Source organism: Elephas maximus, chromosome 10 (genome assembly GCF_024166365.1).
Source record: "Elephas maximus indicus isolate mEleMax1 chromosome 10, mEleMax1 primary haplotype, whole genome shotgun sequence".
Classification (NCBI taxonomy): domain Eukaryota; kingdom Metazoa; phylum Chordata; class Mammalia; order Proboscidea; family Elephantidae; genus Elephas; species Elephas maximus.
The window spans coordinates 46,851,481-46,873,402 of NC_064828.1; the positions used below are offsets into that span (position 1 = coordinate 46,851,481).

General features: G+C 40.2%; 1 protein-coding gene across 1 annotated transcript; it reads right to left on the reverse strand.

Moving 5' to 3' along the window:
- Positions 1–276: 276 nt before the first annotated feature.
- On the reverse strand, positions 277–20,147 carry SPTSSA (serine palmitoyltransferase small subunit A). Its single transcript, XM_049899241.1, has 2 exons — positions 19,947–20,147; positions 277–1,438 (listed from the first exon to the last, which is right to left on the reverse strand). The coding sequence occupies exons 1-2, from the start codon at positions 20,056–20,058 to the stop codon at positions 1,335–1,337; spliced, it is 216 nt and encodes a 71-aa protein (XP_049755198.1). The 5' UTR covers positions 20,059–20,147; the 3' UTR covers positions 277–1,334.
- Positions 20,148–21,922: the final 1,775 nt, after the last annotated feature.

The following is a 21,922-nucleotide window of genomic DNA, read 5'->3' on the forward strand; positions in this document are numbered from 1 at the left end:
TCGAAAACACTTCAAACATCTAGTCTTTAAAATTTAGGGCCAAAAAATACCTAAATTTTTTTAAAATTAGCAAAACTTATCCTGGAAAACATGTCAAAATATGTACTGCCTAATGCCTGATTTTTTTTTTTTTTTTTTTGACAATACTTTTATGTTGGGAGACATGTTAAAATGTACTTACTGCTTATCTGGTGCTTCACAGCAATCAATTAGGAAATATAAATACCGGATCATTATTTAACCATCGAGAAAAAAACATACGGCTACATCCACTGATTGTTTTTCCTCTCTGAATTTAATGAGTTTACATCAAGAAAATTAGGTAGTCATTTTACATTTAAGGAATAGAAATCTTTAAAAAAAATACAAAGAATGAAAGGATTTTAACCAAATTTACACTTCTTTTTGCTCTAGTTTTTAACTACAATTCATCTCATCATCTCTTATTGTAATGTGCAAATGCATTTACAGCACCCATTACAATCATGAAACTCGATTTAAGGAAGTTAACAGTGGCCCTCAGAGGACACTGATTTACCTTCTGTTAGGAACTTCATGGTATATAAGCATTACATAATAATGCTACTTAACCACTCGAGAACCTTTGGTCACAAGAATCATCATCAAAGTTTTCTGGAAATAAGTCCACATAAGAATGAAATATTTAAAAGGTGAAATGTTCCTTTATTTTAACTTTAGCAGGATCTGTTTTTCACTGTTAAGAAACGCTCTAATAGTTTCAAAGCAAACACTGCTAAAGAGTGGAGTCTAGATAGCTAAAGCTGTACTCCTGAGTTCAAACTTATAGATATAAGTCTTTTGTAAGTAGTGCTCAAAAAAATATCCTCCCTTCCCTCCCCACTGCCCCAAATCTTGTAATGTCTCTTATAAAACTTTGGTCAAGTGTAGAAATATATCCAGGTCAATGTATATGCCATACAATAGCAACAGCAGTAAAGCCCAACTAATGACTTCAGATTTTAAAAATAGAAGGCAATTAAAATGTACTCAAAGTTACATTAATAAAAGCTTCCACGGGGTAATATTGAAACAGTCACAAAGGTTAAGAAAATACTGATATCAAAGTACAAATGACTACAATGTTAAAATAGACAAAAATTACTATACAAGAGTCTCCTTTAAAATTAAAAATAAAGAACACAACACATGAGTCAGGATTATTTTCCCGTTCTACTCATGAATTTTAGTCTTTATATTCATAAGGTTGGTTATGTAGACATCTAGTAGTTTCTTATGACATCTGATGAAGTCCCATTCCAACTCTGGAGGGTAATTCTTCCCTAAGGAACCTCTGGATCCTGGTCACATCTTGGTCACTGTACGATTTCAAAGTAGTGCAATATCGCCATGATGTGCTGTGGCATGAAGACGTATCCTGTGTACAGAGCCATTCCCACAACAGAAACCAGCATAGAATCTGAGCTGTAGTTAAGGAAACGTATTATGCTTTCTTAATTTATTCAAAATTAAATCCCAAAATTTTTCAAAAACTGTTTTATGTTGAAGTACCCATTCACTTACTGCTTTTTCATATGTATCAAGTATTTATATATAACCCGTTGCCTTCGAGTCAATTCCGACTCCTAGTGACCCTATAGGACAGAGTAGAACTGCCCCATAGGGTTTCCAAGGACCACCTGGTGGATTCAAACTGCCAACCTTTTGGTTAGCAGCCGTAGCTCGAAACCACTGCACCACCAGGGTTTCCAAGTATTTATAAAGAACTAAAAATTATAAAAATAACAATGGTAGCTGCTAATACTAACGGTGCTTGGCACCATTCTAAGTTCTTTTTAGCTCATTTAATCTTCACCATTACTTTTAAGGTATTGTTGTTCTCCCTATTATAGTTCAATACATCAGACTGCTTAAAATTTTAAGCATATAAAGTGGCATTATTTCAACCTTAGGAAAAGAAATGTACAGGAATAAAATTGTACTTAATGATTGCGAAAGGTCTACCAGCTTGATTAAGTAAGAACCCAAGAATTTTTAGACTAGCATGTGGCTAAAAGCATTGACTTTGGAGTCAGACAAAGCTAAGATCAATCATATACTAGCTAACTACTAGTAAACATTTTTATTATTATCACTAAGCTTTGCAACAATCTCAAAAACAAGTCATCTTCATAACCAAAACCACAAACATTCTATACAGTGTTCCTTTCTTCTCATGCCTTAAGGAACTTAACCTGTATGCACGCAAGTCAACAAAAGACCCAAAATACTGCTAACAAAAATTATGTAAAATCTAAGGGCTTTTGGCTTTGCAGAGCCATGTAGCCATACAAAGAGGAACAGCGCATTCTGCAGTGGGACTGTAACCAAACACCACTCAGGTTCTTGTCCTGTCTTATTAGCCAATTGAATAAGAGGGACACTGATTGCAACGGAAACAGAAAGTGGCAAGTTTATTGTCTGCGCCTACAAGGAGCGGGTGGAGTCTAGTGACCTTAAGGCCACGTGCTCGCTCACTAAGGGGGCTGGGGAGCTTTTTGTTTCCAATGGCGTCAGGCGGTTGGTTCTGGTACCCGGAATTTTCTGCCTTTAGCCCTCCCATGCCTATATTTGGGGGGGGGGGTGGTCAGTTGAAGGATGTGATTTCAATCTGTGCATGCTTCCAGGTGTAACTAGGGCTAGTCAGTGGGCGGAGCCACTACCTGCTGCGACTTCCTGCTCAACACAAGCTAATGGTTGGCAAGACAGAGGCGGGGAAAGGGTGTTGACTGGGGTTTTCAAAATGGCTGAGCAGCCTGTTTCAGGACCACATTTTATTCATTCATTCATTCACTCATATTCTCTTCTCTCTCTCATGCCTTTCAGCTCTACATACTAGTGTTTATAATACCTTACATTCTTTTTTGAGAAGATAGGGTTTAAATAAACAACGTGCTTACTACCAACTAATATTTGTATAACAGTTTAGTTGGCAAATCTCTTCCACATAACACTATTTTGTTTAACCCGTATAACATCCCTGTGAAATGTTTATTATGGTTATTACACATTAGGAGCAGAAAAAGACTGAGTAGCTTGTCCAGGGCCATTCAAGAAGCTGTCTTTAGAGCCACAGCTTAAACCAAGGCTGTCTGACTCAAACTCTAAACTCATTCCCCTCATCCCATCATCATTTCTTAAAATTTACTTTTCAACCTCCCTTAATCCAGTTCTTCCTTAAACTACCACCTTCTATTTATCACCTAATTCCTTTAAAATATGGAGCCCTGGTGGTGCAGCGGTTAAGAGCTTGGCTTTTAAGGTCAGCAGTTCAAATCCACCAGCTGCCTCTTAGAAACCCTATGAGACAGTTCTACTCTGTCCTATAGGCTCGACACAATGGGTTTTTTTTTTTTTTTTCCTTTTAAAAGATAGTATATCCTTGCTGCTTCCATACCATTGCCACATATTTCCTTACTCCCCTCTACACAGCAATCTGATTTTTATCCCTCCAGGCTATAGACACTGCTCTAAGGTCACCAATGACCTCCTATCAAATCCAATGGCTGAATAGACAGTGTTTTAGTCCTTCCCTCTTTACAAACCTTTTCCACCCTGGACTAAAGCACTTCTCTGGGGCTCTCTTCCGAACTCTCTCACTATTCTCTGTTTTACTGACTCTTTCCCTGTCTGGCCCTTGTGAGTAAGATGATTGGAGTGAACTTTGTGCTTTTCTCCCAAACATCCACACTACCCCTTCTCCTACTATAGCAGTTATGCTCTTTGCGTGGGTCTAGCAGTGGGTTGGGTGGGAACCCTACCCTATATCCAGGGAGTCCCTGGAGGTGGAACTAGTTAAGCACTTGATTACTAACAGGATAGGCTGGGAGTTCAAACCCACCCAATTATGGTAATCTCCTTCCCTTTATAACAAAAGCCCATTCCCAAAACCAATCAAGCAGCCCAGTGCTTAGAACTCCGGCCAGGAATTCAGGAACAAATGCTTTCTCTCCCTTCTAGAATATGCAGTTTGCTAATGGAATCCTGGAATCAATGGAGTCACTTTGCCTCCATGAAGAAAGCAAGACTCAGAACAAAGCTGACACGTGAAAGCGTTGGAACAAAAATAAACACAGAAAAATAGAGCCAGAATCCTGATCAAACTACCCTTGAAGCCTACCCTACCACTGGATTTTTAGATATGTAAGCCAATAAGTCCTCTTTACTTTTAAACCAACCAGTCTGAGTTAAGAGTTTGTTACTTGCAGCTGAAAGTATTCCAAAGGATAAGCGTTCCCAATGTTTATAACTTAAACAATCATCTTAATGTTGACCTGACCCCAGATTCCATATTACAGATAGGTAATTCCTAGTACTTATTGAACATTTCCGCCTATGACATTCCACAATCAAAACCCAGTTGCCATCGACTCGATTTCAACTCATGGCCACCCCATGTGTGTCAGAGTAGAACTATGCTCCATGAGGTTTTCAATGGTTGATTTTTTTTCAGAAGTAGATCTCCAGGCCTTTCTCTCGAGGCACCACCTCTGGGGAAGCTTGAGCCACCAGTTAGCAGCCAAGCACTTAACCATCTGCATACCCAAGGATCCAAAGGTACCTTAAATTCAACTTAGCCAAAACTGAACTCAATCACTTTCTCCAAAGTCCTATTTTTTCAACTGAAATAGTTGTTTGCCTGATCATCCCATCTAAAAACTCCTTTGATTCCTTCTCTCCCCATTCAAATTAGCTAAGACTTCTGTTTTTGCCCTTCGCCCTAATACCCCGATTGAGGCATTTATCATTCCTTAATTAGATTAGGTAAAAGCTCTCGTTTTAGGAGTCCCTGCATGGCACAGGAAACCCTAGTGACATAGTGGTTTAGAGCTACTGCTGCTAACCAGAAGGTCGGCAGTTTGAATCCACCAGGCACTCCTTGGAAACTCTATGGGGCAGTTCTACTCTGTTCTATAGGGTTGCTATGAGTCGCAATCGACTCAATGGCAATGGGTTTGGTTTTTAGTTTTAATGTGTGCCAGGCACTGTGTTAAACACTTGAGAGAGTTCAAGTAACACCTCAATGACATTGTAAATAATGGAGCTAATTACAAAGTAAATCAGTCTGACTCTAAAAATCTATGTCCTTACCCACTATATCTTCCTACATAAGACAAGTCCTATCCCACCTGTTGTTGTTAGGTGGCTACAGGTCATTGACTCAAATTCAAGAGGTGATTATTATAAAACAGCCATCTGAATAATTACATTATACACTCTTTATATCACTATAATTTTTCAATTTAGTATTGAGAATATATCAAAGTTAACAAACATGCATAAATTAGCTAAAACACAAGAATCTGAAACTTCAGATCAATTTTGTGAACACTAAATTGTCAAACTTTTAAATTTTTTAACTGGACATAAAGTCATGGTTTTTCCCTAAATGAAACAAGAACTTACCAAACATGAAAACATTTTTGCCTGGTGAGAATACAATATACTAGAGTTCAAAACTGCATGTGGCATTATGTTGTGATGCATACATATGGGGTAAAAGTAGAAAGAAATAAATGGTAATTATAAAAAGCAAATTGAAGACAGTGGTTACTAGTGAGGTGGAATGGGGAGAGGCAGAAGCGGGAAGTAACGGAGAAGTACAGAAGGGACTTCCAATGTATTAGTAATTTTTTCCGAAGCTGGTTGAAAAGTACATGCACATTCATTATATTATTATCCATGGAATTTTTTTGTATTCCTGAGTTTTTTTTTTTTTTTTTAATAAATAGGAATTGTAAAGAAAAAAAAAGGAATTGCATATAGTACTAGACTAAAACCCATTTTATGTGAAATCTCCTTTTTACAACGTTTAGACATATTTTGAATTTGTTACTAGGAAATAGGCTGAAAATCTTAGTCTCAGAAAAAGAAAAAACAACTCCCAATTCTGGCAACAGATGAAAAGGAAATTAGCCAAAGTTACTTGAATCTAGCCACAAATGCTAATTTATGACCTTAAAAAAAAAAAAAAGTTAACCTTACTTAACCCTTTACCAATAGTCCCAATAGCCATTCATTGATATAATTTTTAATCCTATGTCCCCCAAATATGTTATTTCGTGTTTCCATATTCTGATTCTATTTCTCCTATTTTCAGAATTACAATAATTAAGCATGCCTACAAAAGAAAGTGTTCTATATAACTAAACTTCAAAACTATCCTGAAGCTTTAAAGTCTCTTGAATTTTCAAAAGTGACCTAGCTATACAATGATACTCTAGCTCAGTGAACCACCCGACAATGGGACAGTGAGGAATTTCTACTAGGCTTAATAACTGTCTTGCACTTTTGAAGGCAACTTTTAAAAGTAGCTGTCATGGATTGAATTGTGTCCCCCAAAAATGTATATCGACTTGGTTGGGCCATGATTCCCAGTATTGTGTGGTTGTCTTCCATTCTGTGATTGTAATTTTATGTTAAAGAGGATTAGGGTGGGATTGTAACACCACCCTTGCCCAGGTCACACCCCTGATCCAAAGTAAAGGGAGTTTCCCTGAGGTGTGGCCTGCAGGACCTTTTAGCTCTCAAGAGATAAAAAGGAAAGGGAAGTGAGCAGAGAGGGGGGACCTCACACCACCAAGAAAGCCTGCACTGAGATGCTCCCAGACCACGGGAAGACTGATGACAAGGACTTTTCTCCAGAGCTAACAGAGAAGGAAAGCCTTCCCCTAGGGCCAGCACCCTGAATTTGGACTTATAGCCTCCTGGGACTGTTAGAGAATAAACTTCTCTTTGTTAAACCCATCCATAGCAGCTCTAGACAACTAAGACAGTGGCTTTCTATAAATGCAATCTAAGCAACTTTAACGATGTAGTTGAAACAGTGCTAGTGTACTAAGTTGAATATTCCCTGGAGTTACATTCGGCACCATTGACAGTGGTAATTTTTCTTGAAACTCTTAGACACTGGTTTTATTGTGACCAGGACCTCGCTTTGCAAAGTTGGAGAGCATGTGACTTTCACTTTCTCAGCAGCATGCTCACAAATGGAACTAAACAGATACCATGTAGAGTATATAAACAAAACCCAGTGCCATCGGCTCAATTCCGACTCATAGCGACCCTATAGGACAGAGTGTAACTGCCCCATACCAGCAATAATTTGCTATCTGTTATTTGAGTGAATTTCTCAATCCATTTCATTCTGCACACACCTCTCAATATTTAAATTATCTGTGACACACTACAAAGTGTACGAAACGGGTACTGGAAACAGCCCAACACTGAGAGGTGACCTGGATTTGAGCTGTGACTTTAGCAATGCCTGGTCATATCAAAAACTATCTGATCACCAGTCTCCTTATCTACAAATAGGGATACACATCACCTATCTTTCAGGGTTGATGTGAGAATTTAGAATCTAACCTCTCTGCAACAAAAGGCAACATAATCCTTATTGAAACTGTTCTTGGAGGGTTTGGGAATTTAACATCATGACTCAGGTCTATAAGTCTCAGAAGTTTCCAAAGTCAACCGGCTACTAATTTGTTATTTAGAGTGATCATGGGAAGTCACAACCTCTCTGGGCCCAGGTTTTAGCTCCATAAAATGAGATGGTTAAAGGACACTTCGGTGGTCCTATCTTGCATCAAGATTTTAGGATTCCACTTGTTTGAACAGAGCACTTAGACACCACTTCTCAATCATCTTTAAAGCAATCTTCTGTTTGACACACACACCCACAAAGATAAAATGTAAAAACAGGTAAATGTTACGTACAATACATACATACACAAAATGACAGAGTAATCTTTCTATTTACCAAACTCATTGCTGTTTGTACAACAGAAGTATCAGTAGCTGTACACAAATTGGTTGGGTCTATACTATAGGCCAGAAACCCTGGTGGTATAGTGGTTAAGTGCTACAGCTGCTAACCAAGAGGTCAGCAGTTCAAATCCACCAGGCACTCCTTGGAAACACTATGGGCCAGTTATACTCTGTTCTATAGGGTCACTATGAGTCGGAACCGACTCGACAGCAGTGGGTTTGGTTTTTGGTTTTTATACTATAGGGTAGGGGGTCTTTATGAGTCAGAATTGACCCGAGGGCAACAAGTACAACTTCAGAGGGGGCAATACAGAATAATGTTAGTGCAATCTAGACTATAACAAAAAAAAAAGCCTCAAAAGATAAAATACAGCTTGCACTGTTTTGTGTGTTTATGACCCATCTTTACCTCTGAAGTTTAAGTGCTTGAGAGCAAGAACACCTCCCCTGCTCTTTGCTTCCAGTTATTGTGTACTGATAAAGAGGACACTTCATAAATCATTCAACAACTGAGCAGATAACGTACCAGGATATGTGTGGGTGCTACGGATAAACGTTTGTTCAACAGCTGCAGGAACCATCAAAAGTTATTTATAACCTAGGTGTAACAAATATTTTATGGGTTCAATGGTATAAAAGCAAACAGATAGGAAACGATGTATCTGTATGTTGTTTGTTGTTTTTTCAATAGGGATCCCCAACTAATGGTGAGCCGACTGATACGTTTTCTTGTAGACAGGAAACAGTAATGATTTTCCTCTCATACAAGGACCATCCCCATCCTTATACCAACAACTTACCAAAAAGAAAAAAAAAAAATTCTATAACAATGAGAGGAAATGCTTCAAAGATTAAGTACAATGCTATTTGAAGCAAGATAGCAACTACCATTTCCTGTCCCAACCTGTACCCCAACTATCACCACCTACCTTAGGAATCTATTCACAAGATTGGATAAGTCAAAAGTAGTTTCTCCTTGGAAAGGCCAGGGGCCCTTTATTCCAATAGTACGACCTATACTTCATCATCAGTCTAAATTTCAGTGCTTTAAATCTCTGATTGCACTCGTTGATGTTAGTGTTGAGTCAATTCCAACTCATGGTGACTCCATGTACATAGAGTAGAACTGCACTCCATAGGGTTTTCAAGCCTGTGACCTTTCAGAAGCAAATCGCCAAGGCCTTACTTCTGAGATGCCTCTGGGTGGGTTTGACCCTCCAACCTTTTGGTTAGTAGTCTGCCGCTTAACCGTTTGCGCCACTCAGGGACTCCTCTGTTTGCACGGCTCACATCAAAAAACAAAGCCAAAATGACACTGAAAACAACTTGTGTTAGTCAAATTCCTTCTGTAAAATCAATTCTAAAATGCTACCTATGCTTAGAAATACTCAAGAGTTTCTATAACTCTATTTTACAGAACCATTTTAACGATAAAGAAAAAAGTATGTGAAAAAGTCATACCTTAGGCTGTGTGCCAAAAGGTAATCAAAGGTCCTAACTAAAAGCGGCTGCCAGCTACTGAATGAAGTTCCAAACGGGAAATCTTGTGATTTGCTATGGGTTTTTTCCCTTGACCTCAAAAAACTGGAGATCATCAACAAAAATGTAAGAACGTTTACTTTTACTAAATATATTGCCTGTCTCTTAAAATTGAGGAGAAAGATATTAATGCTGTCACATTCTTGCATACTTTAACCAACCTGATCTTCTTGGGTCATATTAAAGGATATCATATTAGTATCACAAGTTAGAATTTAGCAAGCAAAATTCATTTTCTGGGCTTTCTACAGTGTGCTGATTATACAAAACTGAGTATGAAAATTTATTTCAGAAACCCTGGTGGCACAGTGGTTAAGAGTTTGGCTGCTAACCAAAAGGTCAGCAGTTCAAATCTACCAGCCACTCCTTGGAAACCCTATGGGGCAGTTCTACTTTGTCCCACGGGGTCTCTATGAGCTGTGTGTCAGAATCCACTCAACGGCAATGGGTTTAACTTGACAGCAAACTCTTAAAAAACAAAACAAAGCACGCTGCAAACCAGAAATGATCGTGTTCAACTCTGAACTGAAATCCTGGAAATAGTTTCCAGTAGCTCTGATCCCAGAGACTATGATAGATAATGCACTTAACTTTATGAGTTAACTTCATGAAGATTTGAAGTCCCAGTGCCAAGGGAAAAAAATTCCCATTTGCTCTGAAATATGATCTGCTCTGCTATAATACAAGTTTCTGGAACATTGGTTAGCTCACACATGACTGCTATAACAGAAGCTGCATTGTTTCATAAGGGGTTTTTCATAAATTAGGGATGCCTGATTAGTGGGAACAGAATTATAACTTTCATTAGGAAACTTCACTCAGCTGAGTTGCAGTAGAGGCAGGAGTCCTTTTAGCTCTATTTTAAGAAAACTAAAAATTAGCATCTGTACCTGGGTTCCTTCTCCAGAGAGTCACACCCCCAGGCTAGCACAACACTCAGCTAGTGGCAGGTTGTTGCACTGTGTCCTGTGCTTACCTCAGTTAGCAGCTCACACCATCAGAAAGGTGCCAGCATTTCCTTTCTACTTCGTGCATTTTTAATGTCCCCGGGGCAGCTCCAGCCACACTGAGCTGCCTGCCTGGCCCATCCGAGTTATCCCCCAAGATGACAATTGTTTTAGTGAGTCCTTGCTTACTAAGATTTAGAGTGGTCTGCCCCAATACCGTTTTTCCATAAGCCGTATGATTTTGTGATTTTTCAGGAACATATATAACGGGATAGCCAAAATTCCTGAACTAGTAAAACTTCTGAAAAGGTGATTTTATTTTGTTGAAGCAGCTACCCAGTTTACTTCTCGTAACTATTGATCATATCTACCTTCCATAACTGCTAGTTTTTAAGCATTCAGAATTTATGAAAATTATATATACTCTATTCAGTGTATCTTCTGGAACATACTTTGTTTTAATTATTAAAGTTGAGCATTTGGGATTTGTTTTGAAAACACCTTTTTTAAATGCATCTTATCTTTGCTCTGAAGTGCTATAAACATTACAACACTCAGAGCCTGGAGGGGTGGTAAAGTCAAAGAATCTGAAGCAGCAGAGACAGGACCTCCAATTCTCTCTACTGATAAATCACGAATACTACACGCTGCAACACTGAAGAATTTCTATGGATGATCTGCCCCACTGCCATCAACCATCCATGACTCTTCCTGCCCTTCCTGTTACGGACTACCTAGTTCTCGTTCAGCAGCTTCCACCTTTCCCAAAAGGTATTAAAGGGACCATATCCTAAGAAGTATGGGTGAAAGACAGTCTAATCTTCTCAGTTAACCAACCGAATATCAAGGCAGTGAAAAACAGGTTAGACCAGCTGTTTTCAGACTACAGTACAGGGCTCCTGGAGACACAAGGAAGATTTCTCAGGAGGCTAGGATAGTTTAAGATGAAACTGTTTGCAGATCTACAGCTTCCACTGCATTCTCTCCTAAAGCTGAAATAAATGCCTGAGAGCTGTTGCGGTCAGCTACTTCTCCTTCCCATCCCCCCTGACACAACCTCCCTTCTCACACTTCACTTCCTGACTCTGACAACCGTTTCTACTGGGTGTAAAATAACCTCTGGGACACGAAATAAAAGGATTGTAACTAACTCGATTGTACTTTATTTCACTCGGGTTACAAGCTCATGGCTCATCTCCAAGTCTCAGCTATCTAGCCCTCTAATTTGAATTCAGAAGTGAGATGCAAGTGAAGGAGTCTACATTAACACATTTATTTGAACAGAAAAATGGCACTGAGCTTTTTCTGAGAGAAATCAAGCCTCCTTTAGCCAATTTGGCTTGACAGTGAAGACTGACTTTGCCAGTTAGATTAGATGGTGAACATTTTCTATGAATTATATGAGGAAAATTTGTAGTTTTATGGTTTTCAATAAAAATATACAGTCTTAAAATACACATATATGTGAAAAGCCAGAAATTATGTCCTTTGTTAACTTTCTAAACTTATTATGAAACATTTTAGATGTGAACTTAAATGAGTGACGATATACATAATGTTCTTCTGGGGGTTTACTGGCAAAAAAAGCCTGAAGGTCCCTGGGTGAAGGAATAAAAAGTATTAATTTATTAGTTACAATTATTCTGGCTTCCTCAATTTATGACTAGTAATAGAAAGTTGCATTCATTTCTACCAAGGGAAGGTCAAAAAGAACTGCAATAAAATACAGAAAAAAGATTTAAGACAGTTGGGAGGAGTTTCATTTCCTGTATAAGTATGAAAATCCTACAAAATGTTCAGGTTATTTCAAGGTTATTCTGAAATTAAATTTTGCTTGAAAGCATCTGGATAAAATCTTTCTAAAAGATCTTAAACTCACTTATGGAGTCAGTATATTTATCTAGAAGTAAATTCTCTGATACTGAGAATTTTGTCTAATCAAATTCTGTGCTATTTATCTTTATTGGAAGTCTATTGAAAATCTCAGATGATTCTACATATACAAACATTTTCTTCAAAAGAGGAGCTCATTAAGAAAATTCTAGAAGACTCTGATGAATAGGATTTTAATGGCAATTCCCTTTATTGACTAGCTCCAGTGAAGCTCTGTCAAAGACAGGGACAGATGGTGACCTAAAGGTCCCCAATGGCTGAATCTAGGGCTTTCCAAGCCAGTTTTGTCTTGTTTGTTATGTTTATTTACAAAACATACTTGTAATTAAATTAGTTATCTACGTGTGTAAGGAACCCTACCAATCCTTACTAGTACCACCTAAGGTGGTATAGCAAAATATATTCCTCAAACACCTCTCTTTTAGACACGGTGGAAAGGATCAGCTTATAAAAACCATGCACACCACAAAACACCAGCTATTAAGAGTATCTTTCATGTATTCACAGAATGTCTTGGGAGAAATGATCAGGAAACCATGGACACTGGTTGCCCCAGAGCGGCTGGGGCAAGGGTGGGAAGACGACTTGTTCACCGCCTTTTTGTATCTTTTGAGTTTTGGATCATGGGGGTACAAAATTTACTTTTTTATTTATGATTTAAGAATTCATATTTTCAAAACAAATGCTTTCATTACTCTAGTATACTGAGATGCATAAAAAAGCCTTTTCTATTCTAAGCTGTAAACATCTGGGGATACAGTAAAATTCTAAGAAAATAAGTTAGTTGCTACTAAAAATAACAGAGTTTAGTTTTTTAATGCTCATTTCAAAGTCTGCCTCAATCCAAAACACTCACCTTTGCTTCCACCTTTGTCTCCTCTCACTACCCTTTTCTGTTCCCAGCCCAGCTGCTATAGTAAACCTTTTAACATTTAAATAAAAGCCAGATTAGATGACTTCTCACTCAAAACCTTCCAAGGGCTTCATTTTTCACTCAGATTATAAACCAAAGTCCTTACAATGATCCACAGACCCTTCGCTGCTTCTCTGGCCTCACCATCTACTACTCTCCCCATGCTTACTCCACTCTAGCCAGCCTCCAGGATGATGCTGACACTCACCAGACAGGCTCCTGACTAGGGGCCTTTGCACTGGCTGTTCCCTCTGCTCACAGCAGCAACCAGCAATCCTGCTCATAAGCATTGCCGTGAATCATAATCAACTTCACAGCAATGGGTTTTCTGGGTTCCTTCTGCTTCCTTATGCTCTTCCCCCAGATTTCTACATGGCTAACTCCCTCACCAACTTTGTTTTTGCTCAAATGCCCCTTCTCAGTGAAGCCTCTCTTGACATCCTCTTTGAAACAGTAATTCCATCCTACCCCTGCATCTCTGATCCCCCTTACCCTGATCTACTTTTCTGTTTTCCATAAGGTTTACCACCTAACATACTGTTACAGGCTGAATTATGTTTCCCAAAAATGTGTTACACTAACTCCTATACCTGTGGATGTAATTCATTTGGGAATAGGGTTTTCTTCGTTGTGCTAAGGAAACCCTATCAGTGTAGGGAGTCCCTTAAACCAATCACTTTTGAGATATAAAAAGATCAGATTAGGCACAGAGACAAGCAAGCACAATCTGGGAAAGATAGAAACATACAGGATCGTCAAGGAACTGAGGATTGCTGTGTACCAGAAACCAGATAAAATAGACAAAGAAGTACTTTCCCCCAGAGCCACACTCCAGATTCAGTCTTCTGGCCTCCTGAACTGTGAAAAAATAAATTTCTGTTCTTTAAAGCCACCCACTTGTGGTATTTCTGTTATGGCGGCATTAAGAAACTGAGACCCCTCCCCACCCCCCAATGCACACACTATGTAATTCACTTATTATGACTACTCCAAGGGCAGGGATCTTTGTCTCTTTTGCTCACTGATGTATCATAAGGACCTAAACCACGTCTGACCCATAGTATTCACAAAGTATTTGTTGAGTTAATGAATGGCTCCAAGCTACTTTTCCAACTTTACTCTCAGCCTATTCTGCCTTGAAGGATCCTTGTTCCAACCAGTCAGACTGGAGTACTTGCCATCCCAACCCACCTCTACACCCCAGTCCACATCTTCTCTACCTGACGGGGGGGAGCGGGGAAACTCAAATACCTCCCTGGAAGTTCTCTAAGCATTCTCAGCCCACCATGTCCTTCCTGCCCTTTGTCCCAAAGCACCTGCTGCACAACTCCCTCAGCTGAAATGACACAGGTACAATCTACCTGAAAACGTATATAAGTGCTATTTTTTCCTGAAACTAGCCTCCAAATTTCCTTGAGAAGAGGAACAAAGTCTGTCTTCTTGAAAACTTAGTACAGAACTCAGGACTAAAAAAATCTTCTCTACCTGACGGGGGGGAGCGGGGAAACTCAAATACCTCCCTGGAAGTTCTCTAAGCATTCTCAGCCCACCATGTCCTTCCTGCCCTTTGTCCCAAAGCACCTGCTGCACAACTCCCTCAGCTGAAATGACACAGGTACAATCTACCTGAAAACGTATATAAGTGCTATTTTTTCCTGAAACTAGCCTCCAAATTTCCTTGAGAAGAGGAACAAAGTCTGTCTTCTTGAAAACTTAGTACAGAACTCAGGACAGTACATAAGAAATAAGGGGGGGAAAAAGGTCATAGGTTGTATTTTTGTTTTCCCACTCAAAAGGAAAAGAGCTTTGAGTCCCATGGGAGGCTACCAAAAACCTGTTGCCATCAAGTCGATTCCGACTCATAGCAACCCTATAGGACAGAGCAGAGCTGCCCCATAGGGTTTCCAAGGAGTGCCTGGTAGATTTGAACTGCGGACCTTTTGGTTAGCAGCCGTAGCTCTTAACCACTAGGCCACCAGGGTTTCCATGGGGGGGGGGTAAGGGGATGAATATTCTTATGATTTAGTTTTCCTACTTTACTGAATATTAAAATGTCAGTGAGAAAACCGTTACTGGATATTTAACTACTGAATCTACTTATTCAAAAGGTATAAGCACCTCCCTTCATCTTCTGCTATCTCACTCCAAAATGAGTCTACAAGGGCCTGCCTATGAGGCCCTACATCATCGGATCATCTGACCTCTGTTTCCTACTGCTCATATTTTTCTCTACTCTGCTCCAGTCACACCAGTCTCTCTGCTATTCCTGGAACAAACATAACAGTCAAGCTCCTGCCTCTGGGCCTTTACGCTTCCTGTTGCTTCTACATAGAATGTTCATTCCCGGGTATCCTGACACAGCTTGTCTTTCCAAACAGTTATCTTCCTGACTGCTTCAGCTAAAATTGAAGTAAGTCCCTCTTCCTTACTTCCTATTTTTATCTGCTTTATTTTTCTCCATAACACATATAACAATCCAATAGTCTATATATTTTAATTATCTATCTAGTAGCATTAGGAGAAGTATTTTTTATCTGGTTTATTCTCAGTTACAGCCCCAGTACATAGAAAAATCTCTGGAAAATATAACACATAGAATAAATTTTTGCGGAATACAGAATTCAGCAAACATAAATATTTTACAAATGAGTAGACAGAACAATGTAAATTTTATCAATGGCTCAAAAATAAATCAAAGATGTTGTTCCCATCTAGCTACACCATTTTCTACTTCTTTAAATTTGAATTCTCTCAGAGAACTGAATTCTGTTCATCAGAAATGGCCAAGATCCAAAGCTATTCTAAAAGTGATTTAAAATCAGGTTTCTGTTTCTACCACCCAATGCTTTCTGCAATAGCTTTGAAATGACAAGTTAATACAAAAACAAATGTTTCACAGGCTTAATTTGTGTGGCCAGCACAGAGATTTAAAAAAAAAAAAAAAAATCTTTCCTTGAAGAAACATGGACTGGCTTTCAGAGAGAATTTAATTCCTAACACAAACCAAAGAAATGCCTACATTTGGCTTAAAATAAATAGAAGCATAAGTTGTCATGGAAACATAAGCAGCAGCAGGAAGGTGGCAAATAATAAAATGCGGTTATTACAGACTAATAAGACTTCTTTTTTTTTTTTAATCAATGAAACAAAGTTAAAATAACTTTTGCTTAGGATTCAAAGTATTTTTACAAGTTATTTTTAATCTTTCCACCTTTCCTCAACATACTAGTGACAATGTAATTCAATAAGGCACTACAGAGAATGCCTCACTTTGGTGACAAAACCTGTCTTGATTACAAAACCTGGTCTTTTCCTTTCCTACTGCTAGTTGGCAACAGGGAAAAGGGGTTTTTGAAACATATATTTAAAATTTCACCCGTGGAGATACAGGTCACTGCTTCTCTGCCTACAGCAGGTCTTCTAAGTATTTAGTGTAATGCTACTTAGCACTTACTATGTAATTATTTTTATTGTTACCTTCTGTCTTAACGCAGGCCTCACGTCCCATTTCTTTATAAGATACAAATCATGTCTGCACGTGGAAACGGCTCACATATTTGGCTGACAAATCAAAAGCTAATGTATCATTTTAAATATGGTATCAGAACACAGAGGACAAGAGAAAAATTTGGGATACTGGCCCTCGCATGGTGTATTGACAAAACTAATTCATAAATCGTACTGTTTAAAGAACCATTCACAATGTGCCTGACCTTTCAAAATAGATTATACATTTCTTTAAAGACATCTGAAATTATTTTTTATGTCACAATTTCCTTAGATAACTTCAAAAATGTTTATATTTGGTTGGGATTGACCTTCAACTTACAATGACTTTTAACTAACTTCTACCTATTTGATTTGGGAAAGAAATAATAGAATTAAAGAATTTTTACATATACTTTCAGATGATCCAAGATGCTCCTAGAAAGTGTGCAAAAATGGTTACAAAAGGCTGTTTTCCCTATAATAACAACTTGAAATTATTAAAGGAGTTACAGCAGTTAAACGTAAACCAATGGATTCATCTTTTTTAAGAAATTAAAGATTAATCTAGACTCTTCTTCTGTCCAGGACTTCCAACTCAAAGACCCATGCAAATTTCTTTTACACTAAAATTTAGGTTACTAGCAGTCTTGATTACATTCAATTTCATTTTTAAGTTACAAAATGCATACGTCTTTCCAAAACCATGCAACTGGCCACAGTTCTGAGCGACACTTGCTGACTATTAATTAATTTATGAAATTCAAACTATTTCACAGTAATTAAGGCTCCCGTTAAGTTAAAAAAAAAAAAAACCCCAGTTTTTTTCATACAGTTCTTTCCTCTAAGCTAGAATGAAGATTCAATCTCAAGTTGATGTAAAGTTCCAAACTAAACCACCAGATAATTAAATGCCTGGCTTTAAATAACTCTTGAGGTTAGAAGTTGAGATGGAATAATATAAATACGAACAGCTCATAATAATTCAGGAGTATATGACAAAGGAAAAGGAACCCTGCTGGCACAGTGGTTAATCACTAGGCTACTAACCAAAAGGTTAGTGGTTCCAACCCACCAGCTACTCCACGAGAAAAAGAGGTGCAGTCAGTGTCTGAAAAGATTACAGCCTTGGAAATCCTATGGGACAGTTCTCCCACCTTTATGGTCACTATGAGTCAGGATCTACTCAATGGCAACAGGTCTGGTTTGGGGGTTTATGGCAAAAGAATGCATTACTACCCTGGGTTAATTCAATAATGTGAACTTTCCAGTAAGACTGTTTTTAAGTTTTAGGTTTAAAATCTTAAGATTCTACACTAACAGATACCACTTGGTCGTAAAAACCAAAGAGAAGTCAAAAGCTAAGGGCAAAAAAATCTATAGAAGCACTGCATTTGAGTTCATAATTTATTTCTCCATCCTCCCCCCAAAAAATTACCACCTAGGAATTTATATGTTATATCATTGCAACCCTGGCAGCACAGTGGTTAAGAGCTAAGGCTACTAACAGTGGGTATGCATGGGTGGGTATCATGCAACAGAAAACAGAAAAACCATAACACCATTGACAACTGCAACATTTATCCCTATGCCAACAATAGCTTTAAATGTAAGATCTATACTAGACTCTGATAGTGGGCTCTACACTCAATTTCTGATTTAAACCCACTGCCATCGAGTCGATTCTGACTCATAGCGACCCTGTAGGACAGAACAGAACTGCCCCATAGAGTTTCCAAGGAGCGCCTGACAGATTTGAACTGCCGACCTCTTGGTTAGCAGCTGTAGCACTTAACCACTACACCACCAGGGTTTCCTCTGATTTAAAGCGTGTCAATTTACTCCAACAGCGTTTAAATCCATTTTTAAGACGATTTTAAGTGAGACAAGAAATGTGTGCTTCCATTGAGAAATTTCAATTAAATATCCATACAATATTGTACAACATCATACAAGGCATGACCTCATGAACTCTAACCTACAGAACTTAACAGTGAGACTGAACGGGAACTACAAGCAAATGGCGGGGGCAGGATGGGGGGGCGGGGCCAGACTCGACTTTACCTTCAGAATCTAAATCTGAAACATGTATTCTTGTTCTTAAATTATTCCATATTGCAAAGAAATGTCAATGATAATAAATAAACTGCCTTACAGCTAAGTTTCCTCAAAAATGTTGAAACAAAAGACTCTGAGTATAACCTTACGCTACTTCAGCACAAACACACTCCATAAGGCTTGGAATGAAATTACCTCAGTCACTCTACCGGAATGCAACAACGCATTTGCAAAACTGTCCTGAAGCAGGCAACTCCCAACCAAACCACACTGAAAAGGAAGAGACCCTGTCTGAAGTAAACACGTATGTGGAATATCAGTTTCATATTGGCCTCAAAGTTTAAAAAAAAAAAGTTACATCTCATAATTAGTATTTATTCTTCGAGAATGTCATTATCAAGCGGTGTCAAAACATAGGCAACTGGAGGCACGAAAAATCAGACTTCAGGAAGCCTCTCTTTACAACCTCGAGTTATTCGCTGGAGTTGTTGGGAAGGTTAGATAAGTTAAAATATATGCAAAAGTACCTAGCACAGTAGTTTGGCTCACAGTAATCTGTAGTCTTTAGCAAGTATTTATTAACTCTTATTCGTCCAAACAGTGTCAAACCCTAACTACAACTAACCACAAATTCCTTTTTCGGGCAGGACTTCTACGGAGGATGCAAACAGAGAAAGAATTCATTTAACAAAACATTTAAAATTACCCATCATTGAAGACCAAAAAGGAGAAAGAATTCATTTAATAAAACATTTTAAATTACCCATCATTGAAGACCAAAAAGGCACAATAACTTAAACTGCTTTCAAAAACTGCACTGGGGTGTCATGACCACAAATTCACAATCCGGTTTTAAAAGCTGGCAAACTGGTTAGAATTCTCATCAGGACCAAAGCCAGCTAAATCGGGGGACAGTTAAAGGTCAAAGGCATCCAAACTGGGAGCGATTTGCTCCACTACACGGTCTCTGCCTCCCACAAGAACACATAGGGGCTGAACCAAAAGCAGCCGCGGCCAAAGAGCAAACGAGGATGTACCGGGTAGGACACCACCCTTGGGGATTTCCTCCAGAAAAAAATACTGCTCTACCCCAGGTCAACTGACTCACAGGCAGGCTCCGGAGCTCAAGTTCTCGCCCCCCCTTGACCGCGCGACAGGCCCCCATGCCACCAGCTGCGAAAAGGCCCGTCCGCTTACCCGGGCCGGGAAGACTTCTCTCCGGTGCCCACCCGCGCCCCCCCCAGCCCCTGGGCCCGGAAGGAGGGAGCCCCGTGGCCTGCCCCAACCACCCCCCCACGCGCGCGGCCCGGGCAGGATACTGAACACAGTCCGCTCCCAGGGCTCCAGCATGTACAGCGCTGTGACGAGCAGATACTGGTAGTACAACCAGGACATCTGCTCCCAGGCCCGTGCCAGCGCCATGCCTGCCATGCAACTCCCGCGATGGGGCCGATCGTCAGTCTGTCCGTCCGGCCGCCGGTTCACGTCCTAAAGCCCAGGGGCTCGAGTCCCGCCCGCCCGCCGCCCCGCACCAATTGGCCCGTCCAGCCCCGCGCGTCACCCGTGGGCACGCCCAGCCCGGCGCGCGCCCGAGCAACCGGACGGCAGCGAGCCCCGCCCGGCCGGCCCTCATTGGCCAGGTCCCTCCTTCGCGTGTCGCCCGCCTCCTCCCCGTTTCCCCTTCCCCCGCCGGGCCGCGCCCACGCGATCCAGAGAACGGTCCCCGCGAGAGCGCACCCGCCGCGCGCTGCGTGCCGCGCCCCGTCCGCCCCGCCTCCACCCGGCCGTTGGTAGGCAAAGCGTTGTTGTCCGCTGGGGTGGGGACACGGGAGCGGTCAGTCTGCCCGGAAGGTCCTTTGAACGCTTGTCGGAGAAATAGCTGTTGAATACCTGTTATGCCTCAGGCGTCCTACTGGGCAGGGGATTACTGGAACGAACCAGGAACATACTAGGCTCCTTACTTAGTGCAGTTTACAGTCTATCGGGGAAGACAGACATTAATCTGTTACTAAAATGCAAGTAAAGCTGAATGATCAGAGCAAAGGAGGAGAATAAAGTGCGAAGAGGATGGGAGAGACGAACGTCAGCGAGTGAAGGTCAGGAAAGGCGACTCTGAAGTGATGCACACATCGCCTCCTTCCTCCCCCACCCGTGCACACGCACAAAAATATACCCACACGGACAAACATACTCCTGCACTCCTTAACCTAAAGACAACCACGGTTACGATAAATCTCTACCTGCCCACCTCTTTTAGAAGTTATAGGTACAGTGTAGGTCAAGGCCAGGAGATGCCCTCTAATCTGGTGGGTTCTGCAGACGACAGACAGGCTGCTTGAGATCCATATGTGGGCTGGTGAATCTCACAGAGATGTTTTCCTAAATGTCCAGCTTTTCCCACTGGAAAATGGGCCAGCAACATTGCACTTGCCATTAGGAACGCAATGCACTGTTAGCATGTGGTATGTCACAGTTAAATGGCCTGCTGTTTAAATTTTAAAGTGGTTTCTAGGTTTACTGCTTAAACTTTAAAACTGTCATGGTTGATAACTTTTATTAATTTAGAAATATCCAGTGCTGTTTATGAGCTAGACATTGTTGATAGAAACCAGGTAGACTGGGAGCTGCCTTCATAAAGGTACCCAGTCTATTGAGGAAGAGAGGCACTGATTTCAGTGAGGTGTGGTTAAGGGTATGTGTCATGTGGAGGATGCCAAGACAGCCCAGAGAAAAGGCTAGTAGAAGTCAAGCTGGGGTTGTAAAAGGCTTGTGGGAAATGGTGGTTGAGCTAAGTTTTGAAGAACAAATAGAAATGGAAGAGTGAACGAGTTGGGGAGGAGAGGGTGGGATGAATATTCCAAGTACAGGAGCAGACACCCCTATATGAAAGCCCAACACTTTTAAAGGGCTGGAAAAACTTCCACATGGCTGGAGCAAAAAGAATGTGTAGGCAGTAGTAAGACATGGGGCTAGATAGCAAAGTGGGACCATATCCTGAAGGACCTTGTTTGAGGAGCTAAAGAAATTTTAACTTGATGTCCGAAGCTAAAAGGACCAATGACTTCATAAAATTTGCTTTTTAGACAAGAAGTGGGAATAGGTGATAGCCTGCAGCCTACTGGGGAAAAGAAGAGCAGGTTGGAAAGACAGAGGTAGAACCTGTAAATGGGACCTCCATAACCCACAGTCACTTGGAGCCTCCCTACTCCTCAGAGATCCAGGAAAACTTGGCCCTTCCACATCTAGATCTTAACTGCATTGGGCTTCTCTCTGTCCCTGTTCCTCTCAAGCCACC

Coding starts and splice junctions, on each gene's coding strand:
- SPTSSA (XM_049899241.1), bottom strand. CDS start 20,058: ATGGCAGGCATGGCGCTGGCACGGGCCTGGGAGCAGATGTCCTGGTTG. Junction 1,439..19,946: donor CTGGGAGCGGACTGTGTTCA/GTATCCTGCCCG, acceptor ACTACAGCTCAG/ATTCTATGCTGGTTTCTGTT.